A 15,952-nucleotide genomic window follows, 5' to 3' on the forward strand; every position below is an offset into this window, starting at 1 on the left:
TGCTTGTTTTATTTTAGAGTTAGTTTAGGTTTTTATCCTGTTTTCAAATCTATCTCAATTTTTATAAAATGAGTATCAATTTTATACTAATTATCTATTTTTTCAAACTTTTCTATTAAATTTATTACTGGAGTCAATTTTCGGCATCACATTAGTGATATGGCGTGCCAAAGCTTAAGTGTGTATTCTTCGATGTGTCTAAATAAAAAATAAAACAAAAATGTTTCTGCAGGAATAAAATCATTCTAGACGTATAAAAGCCCATCTAGTCTTTTTCTTGTAAAAGGCTTAGGGGTAAAATCTTCACGTAAAAAAACTATCTATACATTCTTTTCTTGCTTTCAAATATTTAATTAAACCCTAGTTTCTCCAATCCCCAGAAACCTTGCAAATCTTCAAGTAAATTTATTCTAGAAAAAAGGATTCCTCACTACCAAGTACCAACTGCATGAGTTGAAGCCATAGGTTATGTTATGTCCACGTTGTTTGAAGAAAAACTTGTTTATTGTTGTTTTGCAATATTGAAAGGTAATAGGTTATTATCCACATTATCTCAGTGGTGTGTATTTATATAGATATAGTATTATATTAACATTGTGGTTATTTCACGTGCTAACATTTTGAATATGCAGTATGCAGAGTGATGGGTTAATTAGTTAGACTAGAATTTTGGCACGATGGAAAATTTACAGAGAAAAATTTATAGTGATTACTATTTTGAGTACGACGATTTTATCGGTCTATTGGTTGATTTTGATTGTGATTTCACCTATTCCGATCATGCGTCGTCACACTCAAGTACGACGCTTTTTCAAACGCGTTTCTCACAAAGTTGAATTTTTTAAAAAAATAAAAAATAAAAACCTTCTCACTTGGAAAGTTAACATATGCATGTGGCAAATGCTGATATTTGTTTCACCTCATCTAATTAATTAGCTTCATGAATCTAAAATATAGTTTAATATTCTCTTATTTATTTTCATAAATTATTAGGATTTGATATGAGTAGTTTGTTTAGATTTAATTTGTTTTCCTACTTATAAGAGATTATTCTATAGTCTGTCCGTCATTAAATGTCTCATTTTTCCTTTTTTGTCTGTCCGCCATTAAATATCCCATTTCATTTTTACTATATTTGGTAGGTGGACCCCACATTCTACTAATTTTTCTTTTCACTTTTATAAACTTTTGTATTTACTTTTCTTTACAAAGTCAAACAATTTCTTAAAATCCGAGCTGGTCAAATATGAGACATTTATTCATGGACGGATGGAGTATATTTTGAATATATGTGGAGTGTTTGATTATAATTATGAATGAATAAATAATAGGAGTGCTATATTTTATCATTATCTTGCTCCGGGAGAAACCGATCTCTCTTGATTCCTTCACAAAAAAACAGGCTCCTCTTCCAACTCCTCTGCTCTATCCTCCAAATAATTTCTCAGATACGTATTGATTCATAATTAATACTCCATATCAATTGATTTTTTTCATTCCCGAATTCACTTTCATATATTCCTCGTCTCCATCGATTTTCTAGTTTCGATGTCATAGGATGTACTACTATAGAAGTTGAACAATATTTTGATTTTCTTGAGTCTCCTGACATTGTTGGGTTACTCCTTGTGGGTATATTGTTTGACTGTGACGTCGAAATGGTTCCACGACTATCGACGTGTCAATCCTAATTGTTCATGGCAAGATTTTGTCGACGCGGTTATTCAAAAAGTCCATTCCACTATCATCACCAGTGATAAACTTTAATTGGTATCCAATTAAAGAGATGAATGCGCAAGTAAATCTGCACAAGCTTTGCAGGATGATAGCGGTCGGATGAAATTTCTGAATAATAGCATAGAGAAAATCTTGGCATGAACAATTGCAATTAGCAAGTCGATAATCGTGTAACCATTTTGATGTTGGATGATCAAACAGTATATCTGACAGAGACATAAACTTTTACTTCTTCCAGAAGTGAGTTGATATTATGCTTATAATTATTTAGCCTATTATATGATTTATTGTTATAATTGTTAAGATTTGATCTATTTTCCTGGTTCGAATTTGATTTGTTTTTATAATTTATAAGAGATCTTTTTGTATCTGATACGGACCTGCTATTTTATTTTATTCCGGAAGGGAGCTGATAATCTCTCCGTATAATTATTTAGCTTATTTATATTATTTGTTTTCCTAGTTTATAGGAGATCTTTTTGTACCACATATATTATAAATATGTGTAGAGTCTTTTATTATTATTAAGCAGAATGAATTAAATTAATATTTATCATTCTCTCCATTGGTTCTTCTTCTTGAAGAAATCGTCAGTTCTCTCTCACTATTTCATTTAATTTCTTTAGATATTAATTCCTATCAAATTGGTGTTTATTTATCTCCAACGGGAAGAAAACGAGAGAATGATAAATATTTTATTTTATTAATTATTTTTAATAATATTAAATAATTTCACATATATTTATAATATGTGTGGCACAAAAAGATCACCTATAAATTAGGAAAACAAATTAAATCCTAACCTAATCAAATTGGTGCTTATTTATCTCCAACGGGAAGAAAACGAGAGAATGATAAATATTTTATTTTATTAATTATTTTTAATAATATTAAATAATTTCACGTATGTTTATAATATGTGTGGCACAAAAAGATCACCTATAAATTAGGAAAACAAATCAAATGCTAACCTAAATCAAATCCTAACTACTCTCTCCGTCTCAACTAAGTTGAGTCACTTCTTTTTTACACTTTTTTTGAAAAAATCGTAATAAATAGTTAAAGTGGATATATAGTAAAGTAAAAGTGGGAGGTGTGGAGATAAGAAAATCTTTAAAAATTATATGAATAAATTATACTCCCTCCGTCCCGGGCTACTCGCTCATTTCCTTTTCGGCTCGGAGATTAAGGAATGAGTGTATAGGAAAGTCAAAAATGACGGCTGTAGGTGAAATTTTTTACTAAAAATAGAAAGAGTGCAAGTAACTTGGGACGCCCAAAAAGGAAATAAGTGCGAGTAGTGCGGGACGGAGGGAGTATAATAAGTTAAATAATCAGAAAATATCAACTCACCTTAACTAAAGTAAAAGTCTAGATGTTTATCACCGACAACAACATTGTAGTTTGTAGACATCAATATAGGAAAATAGAGGGAACGATGAATATTCATAAGTTATACTCCCTCCGTCCCCCAAAATTCGTCCCAGTTTGACCGGGCACGGGTTTTAAGGAGTTATTTGACTTTGTATTAAATGAAGGAGTGTAGTGGAGTTTGGGTCCTACATGATGCATTTCTTTTATCGTTGTTTAAATGAGGTGTGATTAAATAATTAATGTGATTAACTAATTAATGTGATTAAAGGATTAATGCGAAATTAATTTGGTTAAATAATTAATGTGATTAATTAATTGTGTGATTACAATTAATTAGGCATCATGCTCGAAAAGGGGAACAATCTGCATTCCCTAGGGCTCGAGTCGCCGATGCGCTTCCCTACTGGCTAATCGATGCAAATCTGCACCTCTGGATCGACAGCAACGGAGATAGCGTCACCGCCGGCCCGATCGAGTACAGAGATCCACGGATCCGGCTAGAACGCGAGTCGAAATTCCACGATCTGGACGGAAAATTAAAGGTGGAAGGGGAGACAAAGAGGGAGGCGTCAGGGTGGGTGAAGTCCAGCGCCGGAAATCTGACGACTCGCGTGTACGGTAAAGTGGAATTCGAGAGCAAGCTAGTGCTGAAGCACGGTGGGAGGAAGGTGAGGGTGAGGCAGTCGGTGAGGGCGGTGGACGAGGTGCGCGTGAGATCTGAGGCAGGGCACTCAGTAGCGGAGATGGGGCGTGAGAGGAGGTATCCGCTGCAGGTGAGGGCGACGGTGATGCCGGGATAGGAGAATGAGACGTACTGGATAGCGGCGGAGGTGGAGCACGCGATGAAGAAGGGGAGTGGAGGGGTGGTTTAATGGCATTCAAGGAGGCAGTGGGGTGGTTGTGCATTGATGAAGGAGGCTGTGGGTGGTTGTGTAGAGTGAAGGAGGCGGTGGAGTAATGAGGGAGGCGAAAGGGTGGAATGCAAAATGCATCACCCGATTGTATGTGAGAGAGGGTCAAAATGCAAATAACAATAATGTGGAGGAGTAAATAGATATGTCCATTTTGAGTAAGTTTGAAGTGGGACAAATTTTCATGGACGGACCGAAATGGTAAATTGGGACAAATTTTCAGGGACGGAGGGAGTAAATGAAAGCTCTTTTGAGAATGAAATCATCCACTGTAATTTAATATTGGAGTATAATAGTACGATTAATTAGGAATTTATATGCATCGAGAAATTACTTTAATGGAGTACTACTATATCAAATGAATTGGAAGAAGAATGCCTTTTTTTGCCTATTGAGTGAACGGTGCAATAACTGAAAATCGTAACCGAAAACAAATCGCGACGAAGAAGACCAATCACTCGAATCATCACATTTCTCCAATGGCCACAGATCTGCACTCCCCACTGCCCCGTTCCGCCACAGATTTATTCGGCGACCCCACCGAGGACTCCCACCCGCTCTGGCTCAACTCCTCCAACTTCTCCTTCCCGGAATTCGATCCCGAGTCCTACGCGCTCCGATTCCACCTCGGCACTCTCAAGCACGAGATCGTCGAGCTCATCAACCGCGATTATGCCGATTTCGTCAGCTTCAGCACCAAACTCGCTGACGTGGACGGCGTCGTGGTGCTTGTGCTGGCCCCGCTCCTCGATATCAAGGAGAAGATATTTTCCTTCCTGAAGCACCGCGCTCAGGCGAACGAGGCAAGGGAGGTCTTGGAGTTGTTGCTCGACACCTTTCATGTCGTTTCTAAGGTATACATAATTCCGACTAGGTTCAAACTTCTAGAGATGATGAGGTTGATCCTTTTTGTAACTTACGTATTAAAATTTGATGGGATGATGTTTGATGAAATATGAATGTACAGCATGTGTTTATTTGCTGTGAAATGTAGACATTGATTTTGCCCTAATGAATAGTTTCGAATTCTAGCTATTCTATACTACTTGCTAATATGAGCCTTTAGTCTGAGGCACGGACCACTTTGCTTCCTGTTTTGGAAAGTAATTCCTGTTTTGGAATTGGGCGAATATGATTTGGACTATAAGCATAAGATTACTAAGGGAGCTCGATGGTAATATAGCAGTAAAGAAGTTTTTCCATGCATGTGGCTTTCCTCTGTGGTACATATGTTATGGTTCTTGCATTCCTATATTGCTTGTATGTGATGTAAAACTCATAATGGCTGCTGGTTAGGTTGAAAAATTGATAAAGGAATTATGACAAATGCACTGAAGACTTGTTCCTATGTTTTGATAAAATTGTACTGGATTTTTATCTTTGTGAACTTTTGCTCAACAACTTATTGACTGTATAGTAGTCTGTCTCTTGTGAGCCAGACAACAATAGCAACGTCATATCTTTGGCTGTTGGAAATCGCATTTTACATTAAAAAATATAAACATGTAATACTGATTCTGGTTCTGTATGTGATGGCTCATGGCAGTACAGAACATGCCATTCATAGAGAACATGGTGAAGAGGATTCAGAATGCCAGCTTGTTGCTAGATTCAAGCTTGGGACACTGTTTCATAGATGGGCTGGCGCACAAGGACGCAAGTGCTATATACAATTGTTTACGTGCGTATGCTGCTACCAATAATACGAAGAGTGCAGAAGAAATTTTTTCGCTCAACCATTGTAGCGCCATTCATACAAATTTTTTTCCCTCATGGCTTGTCTGGAACAGTTGGTGGGTCCCCTGGAGATGATCTCGAGCAAGACTATGAAAGGATCAAGCAACATATCGAAGATGACTGTAAATTTCAGTTGGAGCTATCTTCTACAGGTGTTCTTGTTTTTCCTGAAATTATCATGTTAAATTGTGTCAATAACCCAAAAGATCTTTTGTGTCCACATATTATCATTCTTAGTTGTTGCTATTGCTTTGCTTTGTGTTTTTATGTATAATATTTGCATTTATTTGTGGACTTTGTGTAGTGTGTGTGTGTGCATGTGTTATGGACTTGCATCTATTTATGTAATGATTGATGTATCAACAGGACTATAAATTTTTCTGTATACGTTCTGACTGTGTTAATAATCAATTTTTGCAGAAAATTCAGGTCTTCATGTTTTTAGTTTTCTTGCAAATTCTGTTTTTCATTGAGGTATGCAAGACAATTTAACTTCCTACACCTGATGCCAGGCCTACTAAATCGTGGGAAGGTTGGAATTTGAACTCTTGCTCTGCAAACTCAGGTTTCAGGAAATAGCTGGGTCTTTGGACTCTGCACTCATGACTACTACATTTGTACCTTTCCAGAAAACCTTAAACGAGGAAAATTCTCAAAGCTTGGTATTGGAGCAAAGCATCTCTCTTATAGATTGCTTGAGATCATGTTGGAGAGATGATGTTCTCCTGCTTTCTTGTTCTGACAAGTTTCTGAGCCTATTTTTGCAACTTCTTTCAAGGTCAGTATGCTCTATAGTTTCATAAAATTGACTTGAGCATTAGATTACAACCTGAACAAGCATTTTGGCCTGAAATCTAATTGCTTTTGCTGTGCAGATACTCTAATTGGTTGTCAGCTGGACTTAGTGCGTGGAAAGCTGGTAATGCAGCTATCAATTCTGGATCTGAATGGGGAACATCTGCTTCCCCAGAAGATTTTCTCTATGTATGAACCCCACCTCGTTAGATCATGTGTGATTGTTATGTGCAAATTGGTTTTCTTGAGGCCTTATTTTCTTTTTTTCCCTGCATTTAGCTTCGTTTACCTATCAAGACAAGGATATCGATATGCTTTATGACATTCAGATTACTATTTCCCGTCAAGCACTTGAGATGATACGACGGATATGATAGTAGGGTAGATTGCGAGTGAAGTGTGGGTATGTGAGATGCAAATGAGGGCGCCCACAACAGTAGTGTGAGACTTTTAGTAAATAGAGGAAATAGATAAGTAAAATGGAAATATATATGTAATTCTATTCGATTTCGTTTGGTAAAACTACCAAACAGACCAAAAACAAAATAGCCAAATTAACTGAACCAAATTTATTTTATTTATTTATTTTGGCTTGGTTCGATTTGCAGAATGATTTGCTCACCCCTCTAATTCTGAGGCATAGTTCTTCAAATTTTCTTAAGTATTTAAAACATGGAATTATATGGCATTCTGATTGTTTTTATGAAATTTAGAGAAATTTTCAGAATCGAAGATGATATTATGATATTGTGCTGTAGTCATGATGTTCTGTAGTTCCTACGCTGCCTGATAAAATAGGTTTTATGTTGCAGATAATTCATGATTGAAATTATCTCGTGGAGGAACTTCGCAGTGATTATCTTGGCCATGTACTAGGCCTTCTCAAGTCTTGTTCTTCTGAAGTACTTGATCTTGTGAAGCAGAGTATTTTACAGGGTAGCAATTCCCTAAAAGTTCTTCAGCCTCCTGTAGTCCTGTAATCAATTCAATTATAGAAGCTCTTATTGAGAAGTCTGAGGAGGTTAGTGATTTCAATTCCTAATTTTGTGCAGAGTGGATTTTTCTTGGCATTGTTTATGGATACTTTGTTGATGTGACATGAACAATTCACTTCAGCGGAATTACCCTGATGCATGTTTCAAAATTTGTGTAGGATTTGCGACTAATCAAAGGAATAACTGCGACATTTAGGATGACCAACAAACCTCTTCCTGTTAGGCATTATGTATCTGGGATATTGCACCCTTTAAAGGTACAAAGTTGCTTTGGCTCATGAATCTTACACCTTACCAAGAACAAATTTCCATAGATTCTTCTTAGTTATTGGAAGAAATCGACTTGTTAGAAGCATTGTTTTATTAATGTGCATACTCTTCTTTGCCTGTTGATTTTGAAAACATTGGTTTGAGAAACTATAATGTTTTACATCTTGCTTTTTGCAGGTTTTTCTGGAAGGAGAACGGGCTGCTTCTGAGATCACTCGTCAATATTATGAATTAGCTTCTGACATTGTTAGTGTGGTAAGTAAACCTTCCCTAGAATTCCTTTTTCTTAGGTGTTGAATGGAATCATATTATGCGAATCTCTTGTACTTACTTTTGATTCTGAAACTTATTGAAGGTTGTAGAAAAAAACCCCTAATATTAAAGCTACATTGTCTTTTATCATAATAGATTCAATTGAATCTACAAAAATTCTCTTGCACTTTTCTTTAAAAACTACCGGAGATGACTAGAACACAGGAGCCATGTATAAGATTTATTGTACTCACTGCTATTAAGAAGTAAGGTTATTAGCTTCTATAATCTTCTATCCAAATTAGAATAAGAAAACTACTTGCTCAGTCATGCAGGATGCAACTCGCAAGATGATGTTTCATACTTCGCAGTAGTTGTGGCTGCACTTAAAAAATATAGGCATCAATTAAATCTGTGATTCTGTTTCATTTTTGAGGAGATCACCTACAACCTGACACCCCTTGACAGGCCAGGAAAACAGAGTCATCACTTCAGAAAATACGTTTGGGTGCACAAAGATAAGCTGGAGCGAGTTCAGATGTGTCAGACAATAACATCTCTGATACAGACAAGATATGCATGCAGTTGTTTCTTGATATTCAGGTGAGACACAACTTTCATCAAATGATGTGGAAGCCATTGTATCTTGCACTGTTTGGCTCACACAGAGAAGTTTTGTTGGTGTTCAGGAATATGGACGTAACCTTGCTTCCCTTGGGGTTGATGCTACTTCTATACCGGCATATCGTTCCTTGTGGCAGTATGTTGCCCCTTTGTAGAGGCAAAGCACGTACACTTCTAGTTCAGAATTTCGACAAAAGATGCATCTGCTAGAAGAGGAAGCATGGACCATAGCGGCCAAGATATACGAATTTTTGTCCTTCATTTGAGCCCTTTTTTTTCGAGTAGGTTTATATTTTATTTAATCTTCCCACAACATTTTGTGTGTTTTATTAACATCTTATGCTTTTCTGTATAAAACTCAATGAGCAATGGAACGAGCCTTTTTCCGATTCAACAAGTATTTGAGTGTTTTGGAGAAATGGGAACAGAGATTTCTGCTTGAACTTGAAGCATCATAAATTGAACTATTCTTATTAAAACCAAGTATAGCAGCAGCAAAACATGATTTACAGTTGACAAGCTGTCGAAGGCATCTTATACTGATCAAAAGTTATCATATACTAATATCCAAAATCAGATATACATACACCAAACAAGATACAGAATCAAAATTAAGTTATGGAGATACTATTGTTTTCCCTGTTCTTGGATCAACATTTGGCGTCGCCTGAACTTGAGCTGCATACTGCAAGTTCCAGAGAACATCCTCAAAAGAAGGGCGAGTTGATGACTCGGGAGAAATGCAGTTAATCGTCAAGGATATAGCGATGGAAAGTGATTCTTGCGAGCAAGATGCCAGCACGATTGGATCAACTACTCGCCTCTGCCCGTCTGGATTTCCAAGGGAAACCTGTAAATTGCATAAAGCAGTTACTAAGATAACCAAGCCAAAGAGGGAAAAAATGCTTCTCAGTGCAAATTCTAGTTGTCTAAATATGAATGCTTATTGTGATTTCTACATGCATGATTAGGACTTCCTTTTTTAGTTGAAAAGTGATGCAGTTTATATGTGCACATTATACCATTTCATTGAGTAGAAATGACTCCTTTCTTGCACGAACTGACGGCCCAACAAGCGACTCCAGTAGTATGATACCAAAGCTATAAATATCATCATCCAAGCTCTTCGTGTGCCTGCAAACGCAGTTTTAATTTTGGTGACATTCAAAACTAATGCAAGCATGTAACTACATCTCTACCATTCTGATCAAGACGCATTCTTACCATGATTTTAGGGCTACTTCTTTGTCCTGGACAAAGAGATCAAAACAGATTAAACAGTGAGTGGTTACAGTCGGTTGCAATATATTCAACCAACTAATAATGTGGATGTGCATACCATGTCTTTGTCGATATCTTGAGCTACGACAGACAATCCATAATCGCTCAGCTTTCCAATCCTATGCTCGTTTAACAAGATGTTGTTCGCCTTCAACCGGTTGCTATAGAAGCCAGGAATAACTCCAGTATGCAGAAAATGGACGGCCTTAGCAATGCCAATCAATATAGCGAGCCTATCAGACCATTTGAGTACCTTGTCTGGATTCGTTTCTGATAGCGCGATGCAAAAAAGCATAATATTAGTTTTGTTTTCTGATCTTTATGAATACTCAAGTACAATAGTACTTTTAGATCATTGACAGATGTTGCCAATGAGATTTCGAAAGGTATTTGTAGGTGATCCTCACCAGAAAGATGAGCTCGATAATCTCCATTTGGGACATATTCATAGATAAGATAGACATTGTTGGCACCAGACACTTCTTTTCCTTCATTCTCGATGCAATGTCCCAAGAAGCAGACAAGGTGAGGATGCCGGAGCTTAGCCAACAAATCTAGTCTCAGTTTAAGATTCCGGATTGTGTATTTTTTCGACACTACCAGGCACCGTATAGCTACCTGGGTGCAGTTGTCCAGTCTTCCTTTGTATATCTGAGGAGGCAACAAAGGATGCCCCTAGTTCAAGTTTCCAACATTTGGCATATTTCGATACTAAGCAGCAGAGCCATTTCAAATAGTGTCCAAACAATTGTATTCATTAGAGGAAACTAAACACAGCGAGTTGCATATTCATATACGAGAAAGAAAGCCAATTTAGAACAAGTCAAGCATCAACACAAGAAGCGTTTTTACCTTTCCAGTCGAACCTTGGCCCATCAACGCGGAACTGTCAAAGTTGTTGGTAGATGCCTTCAACTCGTCTAGTGAAAAGGGCCGATGAGCTGGTGAGCCCTGCACGCCTAGCTTTGCTGCATCCGAAATATACCCTGTGGAGTAAAATGTAATGCTTGAGAAAGTCTCATGAGGTTCAAAAACAGTGAATTGAGTTAAGCAACGTACTAGCACTGGTCAGAATCTCAGCAGTGTATCCGGTGACAGAATTATCATGAACCGCCTTATGCAGCAAGTGCTGCTCCGACGTCCCTCTAGGGCAATACTGCCGACAGAACACAAGAAAGCCAACGGCCAGAAGCACCACAACTGCAGCAATCCCACCAATGACACCTATCAACACCCCCACACTTTTCTTCTCCTGAGGTTTCGTCTTCTCTTGGATAATAGCAGCACTCGCACAGTATGCTTCAGGGTGCTGATGCTTCGGATCAGTGGCCAAGCAATTTCCACTGAACCGGACGGTTCTATTCTTCACATTGGAGCTCAAACAAGACGGCAACACACCTCTCAGCCTATTATTCGATATATCAACCAACTGAAGCTTGCTCCCACAGCTCAAACGCGATGGAAGCAATCCAGTTAGCATATTCGACCCCAAGTTCAGCGAAGCTATTTCAGGCAACGCAACGAGCCCCACTATACCAGTTGCCTCAGTAAGCGCATTGAAAGAGAGGTCGAGCTGCTGAAGCTGCCTCAGTTTTCCATACTGCTCAGGAATTCTCCCCGAGAAAGAGTTGTTGCTCAGTACAACCATGGCTATGCCTTTTGGCAAGCTTGGAAGGCCGGAATCCAGCTTATTGTTGCTCAAATACATCCAATACAAGCGCGATAAGCCACTTAGATCGATCAGCTTCCCATTGATCACATTGTTGGACAGATTAATATCAGTCAATGAGGTAAGTTTCTGCAGAGAATTAGGCAATGGACCTTCGAGCCGGTTCGCCCTCAAGCTCAAGCTCGTGAGATTCGAAAACGGATTGATCCAATCAGGAAAAGTGCCATTCAAGAAGTTCCCATCAAGCTTAAGCACTTGAAGGCTGAGGATTCTTGGGAAAGTGACAGGAACAGATCCAAACAGAAAGTTCCAGCTCAAATCCAATGATTCAAGAGAATGCAGCCTATGAATCTTGACAGGAATGGGACCCCAGATGCCTAAAGACACAAGCGTTAGAGCTCTCAAACTGTTCAATCTCGACAACGTTGCCACGAGTGAATCCATGGAGAAATTCCCAGACAATGTTTGAGGAGGAGATGGGAATCCATCAAAACTAGGTGGCCTTGTGCTGGCATCACCATATATTTTGATCTCAACCACGATGCTGTCTTGGCATGTGATGTTCACTTGTGGAGTAGAGGCAAAGCAGAGATCAATCCCAGGATTTGCCCAATAATCTAACTGTTTTGGATACTCTAATTGTTTCCTCAGCTGAAGAAGAACTTGGGTTTGAGAGGATTGGAGCTGCTGAGTGCCCCAAATCAAGAAACTCCATGATAGCAAGAGGGAAAGAATGAATCTTGCCATGGGATTTGGTGATGCTTTGCTTCAGTAATTAATTCATGAAAATGACAGTTTCTTGAGGTGATGAAACACAGAATTAAAATGCCAAAAAGCATAGGATTCAGAAGTAAAGCAGAAACTTACATGAAAAGATGTCCAAGAATCCCAGTAAGGTTGAGAACAATAAAATCAGACCAAAAAAGTGAAATAAAAAAATGGAGGATTTTTATTGGGAAAATGAAACGATGATGGCTGGATTGAGGAGTATAGTAATGGTTGAGGCACGTGGTGTTTTTTCTTGAAAATTGTAGACACCCAATAATAGAAAAGGATTTTCGGTGATTAATTAACAAGTTGAGGTAATTTATTGCTGGTGTCTGTAACTGTGAGCTATATGGCGAGTGACACTCAACTTGGTGGGAATTTTTTATCCTACTTTTTAATCAAATTCTTTGTCATCTTGTCTTGGATATTATAGCAAAAAAGAAACTACTCCTACTTTGATAAAGAAATCTGCATGCCATTTAGATAGAATTTAACGTATATAAATAGTATTTTTTTTTATTTGTTATGATTTTAACCTTTTAGAAAGATGGCATGCAGAACGGATTACTTGACAAATGTTGTCCTGACAAAATTATTTTGAGTGAAACTGTGAAACCAATAAATAAAGTGACACTACAAATCAAGCTAAACGATTGCAAGAAAAATCAAATATTATAGTTTTTAGTGGCAAGATGTTCAATTGAATCGGAATCTAGTATATTTATATTAAGTTTTACGAATTTGGGCACTGAAGGCCAGCTTGCTCGAATATATATGTAAATATATTCATAGGTGCCCATTCTTGGGTTGTTGGATAACGAATTTAGGGTTTAGGGTTACATAGTATTTGGCAAGGCATCTGTCTCTCTCTGCCATGATGCAATTGTTGTGATCATCTAATATCAATAAAATGAATATGTATTATGCTTTATTACTTTACTTAAATATCAGATATGATACAATTAGCAATTTTTCCTACTTTCCTAAATTGTCCATGTTCTTACATGTAGTGCTGGACAATATCTACATTGAGATAGAAAATTGACTAGATAAGGTACGAATAGTTAAAAAAACTCAACAATGTACTTTTCATAATTCAACTTTTTCTTCGTTTTGTATTTACTGGACCGATATATGATTGTGAATGGCCTAAAAAAATTGTAGATCCCCAATATCAGTTTGATTAACTATTGTATGGCAATAGAGTTCGAGCTAGATCAATACTATATTTAACCAATCAAAAGTAGTATTTAAAACATACTAAATACATAGAAATAGAACATTTATTAGCTAAATATAATGATAATATGAGATATTTAATTATGGATGGAGTGAATATTTTTTAACAAAGAGATGGTATATTTATAACTGAGAGCTGGAACTTTCACAGTGATCATCAGTTATCTAGATTTTATTTCTTTGTTTCAATGTTGTCAGAATCTTTATGTAATCTTTGAGAGAGTCTCTTTCATATACTAGAATTTAATACTGTCGGTGCAATTGGAATTTGACAATATAAGTATGAACAAAATTAAACCCATTTGAAAGTAAATTCAGTTATATGTTAATTGTCTAGAATAATAAACCCATTTGCAAATATTTATTAAATGTAATTTTGAAAATGATGTAGGAGCAACGAATAGTCAGTTTTATTGAATGCACAGGACTGGCTCGAAAGAATAGTTAATTAGACACAGAGTTGATCAATTATATAGTCTTATATATTACTGCTATATATCCCTTATTTATCAAAGATTGAGACACAATAAATGCAATTATGTATTACTATATATATTTGATAAATAGAGGCATAGACAAACTGTTGTGATCCATAAGGTCCGGCGTAGTTAAAAACATTCATTCATATACATCCTTTTTTAGGTGAGCCTAATTAATTCCAACGCTCTATATCAAAATTTAGTAAAAACCTCCAAATAGAAGATAATGAAGATTTTGGGGTTGTTCGTGCATCATTTTCTACACGTATTGTCTCAAGTGGGAATTAATTTAAGAAAAGTTATATTTAATCTAAAAATATCTTTTAACTCTTAAAAAATGTGCGATTCATCACTTGGCAAATTTAAATTAATATAGTGCTATATTGATAAGATGCTTCATCTCCGATTAATAAATCGAAAGTTTTAATCACTTAATACATGTATGTCTATGATGTCAAGCTAAGTACGTGTCTTAACTAATTTTTCCACCACATATGATTTGCATACTCGAATAATATCTCTAAATTGAGGGTGAATTTATCAAAATTTAGGAGCATTTATAGATACGGGTGAGAGTTGAGGATATCTACTACTAGTAAGTTATAATGCATGGATGTATATATAGTAATGCAAGACGTACAATCAAAATTGAAATCAAGATGCCATTTTCATACGACAATATGAGAACGACGGTGACCCACATGCGTCGTACATAGACATGCCCACGGTTCGTAAACCGGCGGTTTCGGTTCGGAACCGCCGGTTCCGGTTTCGAGAAATGTGGAACCGGAACCGAACCGTGAGGCTATTTCACGGTTCCGGTTTCGGTTCGAAAATCGGTGATTCCGGTTTCGGTTCGAAAACTGGCGGTTCTCCGGCGGTTTTTTACGGTTCCGAACCGGCGGTTTTTCGCGGTTCCAGCTAGATTTCACGGTTTTCCGACGGTTTTTCACTGTTCCGGTTTGGAACCGTCCAGAACCGGCGGTTCCGGCACGGTTTCGGTTCGTAAAATTTGGAACCAGAACCGGCCCTCGGTTCAAAATATGGTGGTTCCGGTTCAAGAAAAAAGTCACGGTTTCGGTTCGGAACCGGAACTAATGGTTCCGGTTCAGCGGTTAACCGCCGGAACCGAAAACCTTGGGCATCTCTAGTCGTACACTCGTACTCAAATAATTCAATTTCATTTTATAACTTCACTTTACAGTAGTAAGATGTATTTTAATAATTCTTCTTTTGACTTTTCTTGTCCTTGTATATTTTGTTTTGCGTCACTACGATCAATATTGAATATATATATGTGGTTATTTTATATACCAAACTAATTTTAAACGCTAAACACTAAACATATCATTATAAAACAATGCGGAGTTCATTACAATTTTATTTGTAGTTCATTATAGGGAATTCAAAGATATAAAAATAATGACATCATCTAACATAATATAAAGATATGAAGTTCATTATAAGTTTGTTATTAGTTCATTATAATGAACTCCATGTTGTCTTATAATGATGTTGTTCGGCATTTAAGGTTTAAGACTGGTTTGGTATTGATCACAGTCCTATATATATCCATATTAATTAAAGTATATGCAACACACACTTATACATAGTTAAGTTATTAATTTGGTTTGGGATACTAAAATAAGTTAGTATGAGATCTTATTCAAGTGAGGGTAGAACACTTCAGTAATAAATTGATAAAATGTAGTAATAGTTAATTTTGTATCGTGTATCTCATGTAGAAGGTGATCAGATGTATAATTTTTAATATTTGAGTTTTAGATAATGAATATTTAAAATATTTATAATTCTTAATCT

At 36.7% G+C, this 15,952-nt stretch overlaps 2 protein-coding genes and 1 pseudogene across 3 annotated transcripts; 2 read left to right on the forward strand and 1 right to left on the reverse strand.

Annotated features, from left to right (window-relative positions):
* The first annotated feature begins 3,242 nt into the window (after positions 1-3,242).
* LOC121747544 (peptide-N4-(N-acetyl-beta-glucosaminyl)asparagine amidase A-like) lies at positions 3,243-3,911 on the forward strand. The gene is made up of 2 exons (XM_042141595.1): positions 3,243-3,333; positions 3,449-3,911. Exons 1-2 carry the CDS (start codon positions 3,329-3,331, stop codon positions 3,909-3,911), a joined length of 468 nt encoding a protein of 155 aa, XP_041997529.1. The 5' UTR covers positions 3,243-3,328.
* Positions 3,912-4,492: 581 nt separating this feature from the next.
* On the forward strand, positions 4,493-9,101 carry LOC121747543 (annotated as a pseudogene).
* A 46-nt stretch (positions 9,102-9,147) lies between these two features.
* LOC121747546 (probable inactive leucine-rich repeat receptor-like protein kinase At3g03770) lies at positions 9,148-12,668 on the reverse strand. Of its 2 annotated transcripts, XM_042141597.1 has the most exons (8): positions 12,513-12,665; positions 11,036-12,411; positions 10,829-10,962; positions 10,384-10,627; positions 10,035-10,246; positions 9,920-9,945; positions 9,718-9,829; positions 9,148-9,545 (listed from the first exon to the last, which is right to left on the reverse strand). In XM_042141597.1, the coding sequence occupies exons 2-8, from the start codon at positions 12,390-12,392 to the stop codon at positions 9,312-9,314; spliced, it is 2,319 nt and encodes a 772-aa protein (XP_041997531.1). In that variant the 5' UTR covers positions 12,393-12,411; positions 12,513-12,665; the 3' UTR covers positions 9,148-9,311. The 2 variants fall into 2 exon arrangements, with proteins under 2 accessions (XP_041997531.1, XP_041997530.1); XM_042141596.1 differs by having other exon boundaries at positions 11,036-12,668.
* Positions 12,669-15,952: the final 3,284 nt, after the last annotated feature.

This window comes from Salvia splendens, chromosome 9 (assembly GCF_004379255.2).
Source record: "Salvia splendens isolate huo1 chromosome 9, SspV2, whole genome shotgun sequence".
NCBI classification, from domain to species: Eukaryota; Viridiplantae; Streptophyta; class Magnoliopsida; order Lamiales; family Lamiaceae; genus Salvia; species Salvia splendens.

Excerpts from the sequence above, each read along its gene's own strand:
- LOC121747546 (XM_042141596.1), bottom strand. The coding sequence starts at position 12,392 with ATGGCAAGATTCATTCTTTCCCTCTTGCTATCATGGAGTTTCTTGATT. Across the intron at positions 10,963-11,035 it reads TGAGATTCTGACCAGTGCTA|GGTATATTTCGGATGCAGCA; the intron begins GTACGTTGCTTA and ends TTTACTCCACAG. Across the intron at positions 10,628-10,828 it reads GCCAAGGTTCGACTGGAAAG|ATATACAAAGGAAGACTGGA; the intron begins GTAAAAACGCTT and ends TTGCCTCCTCAG.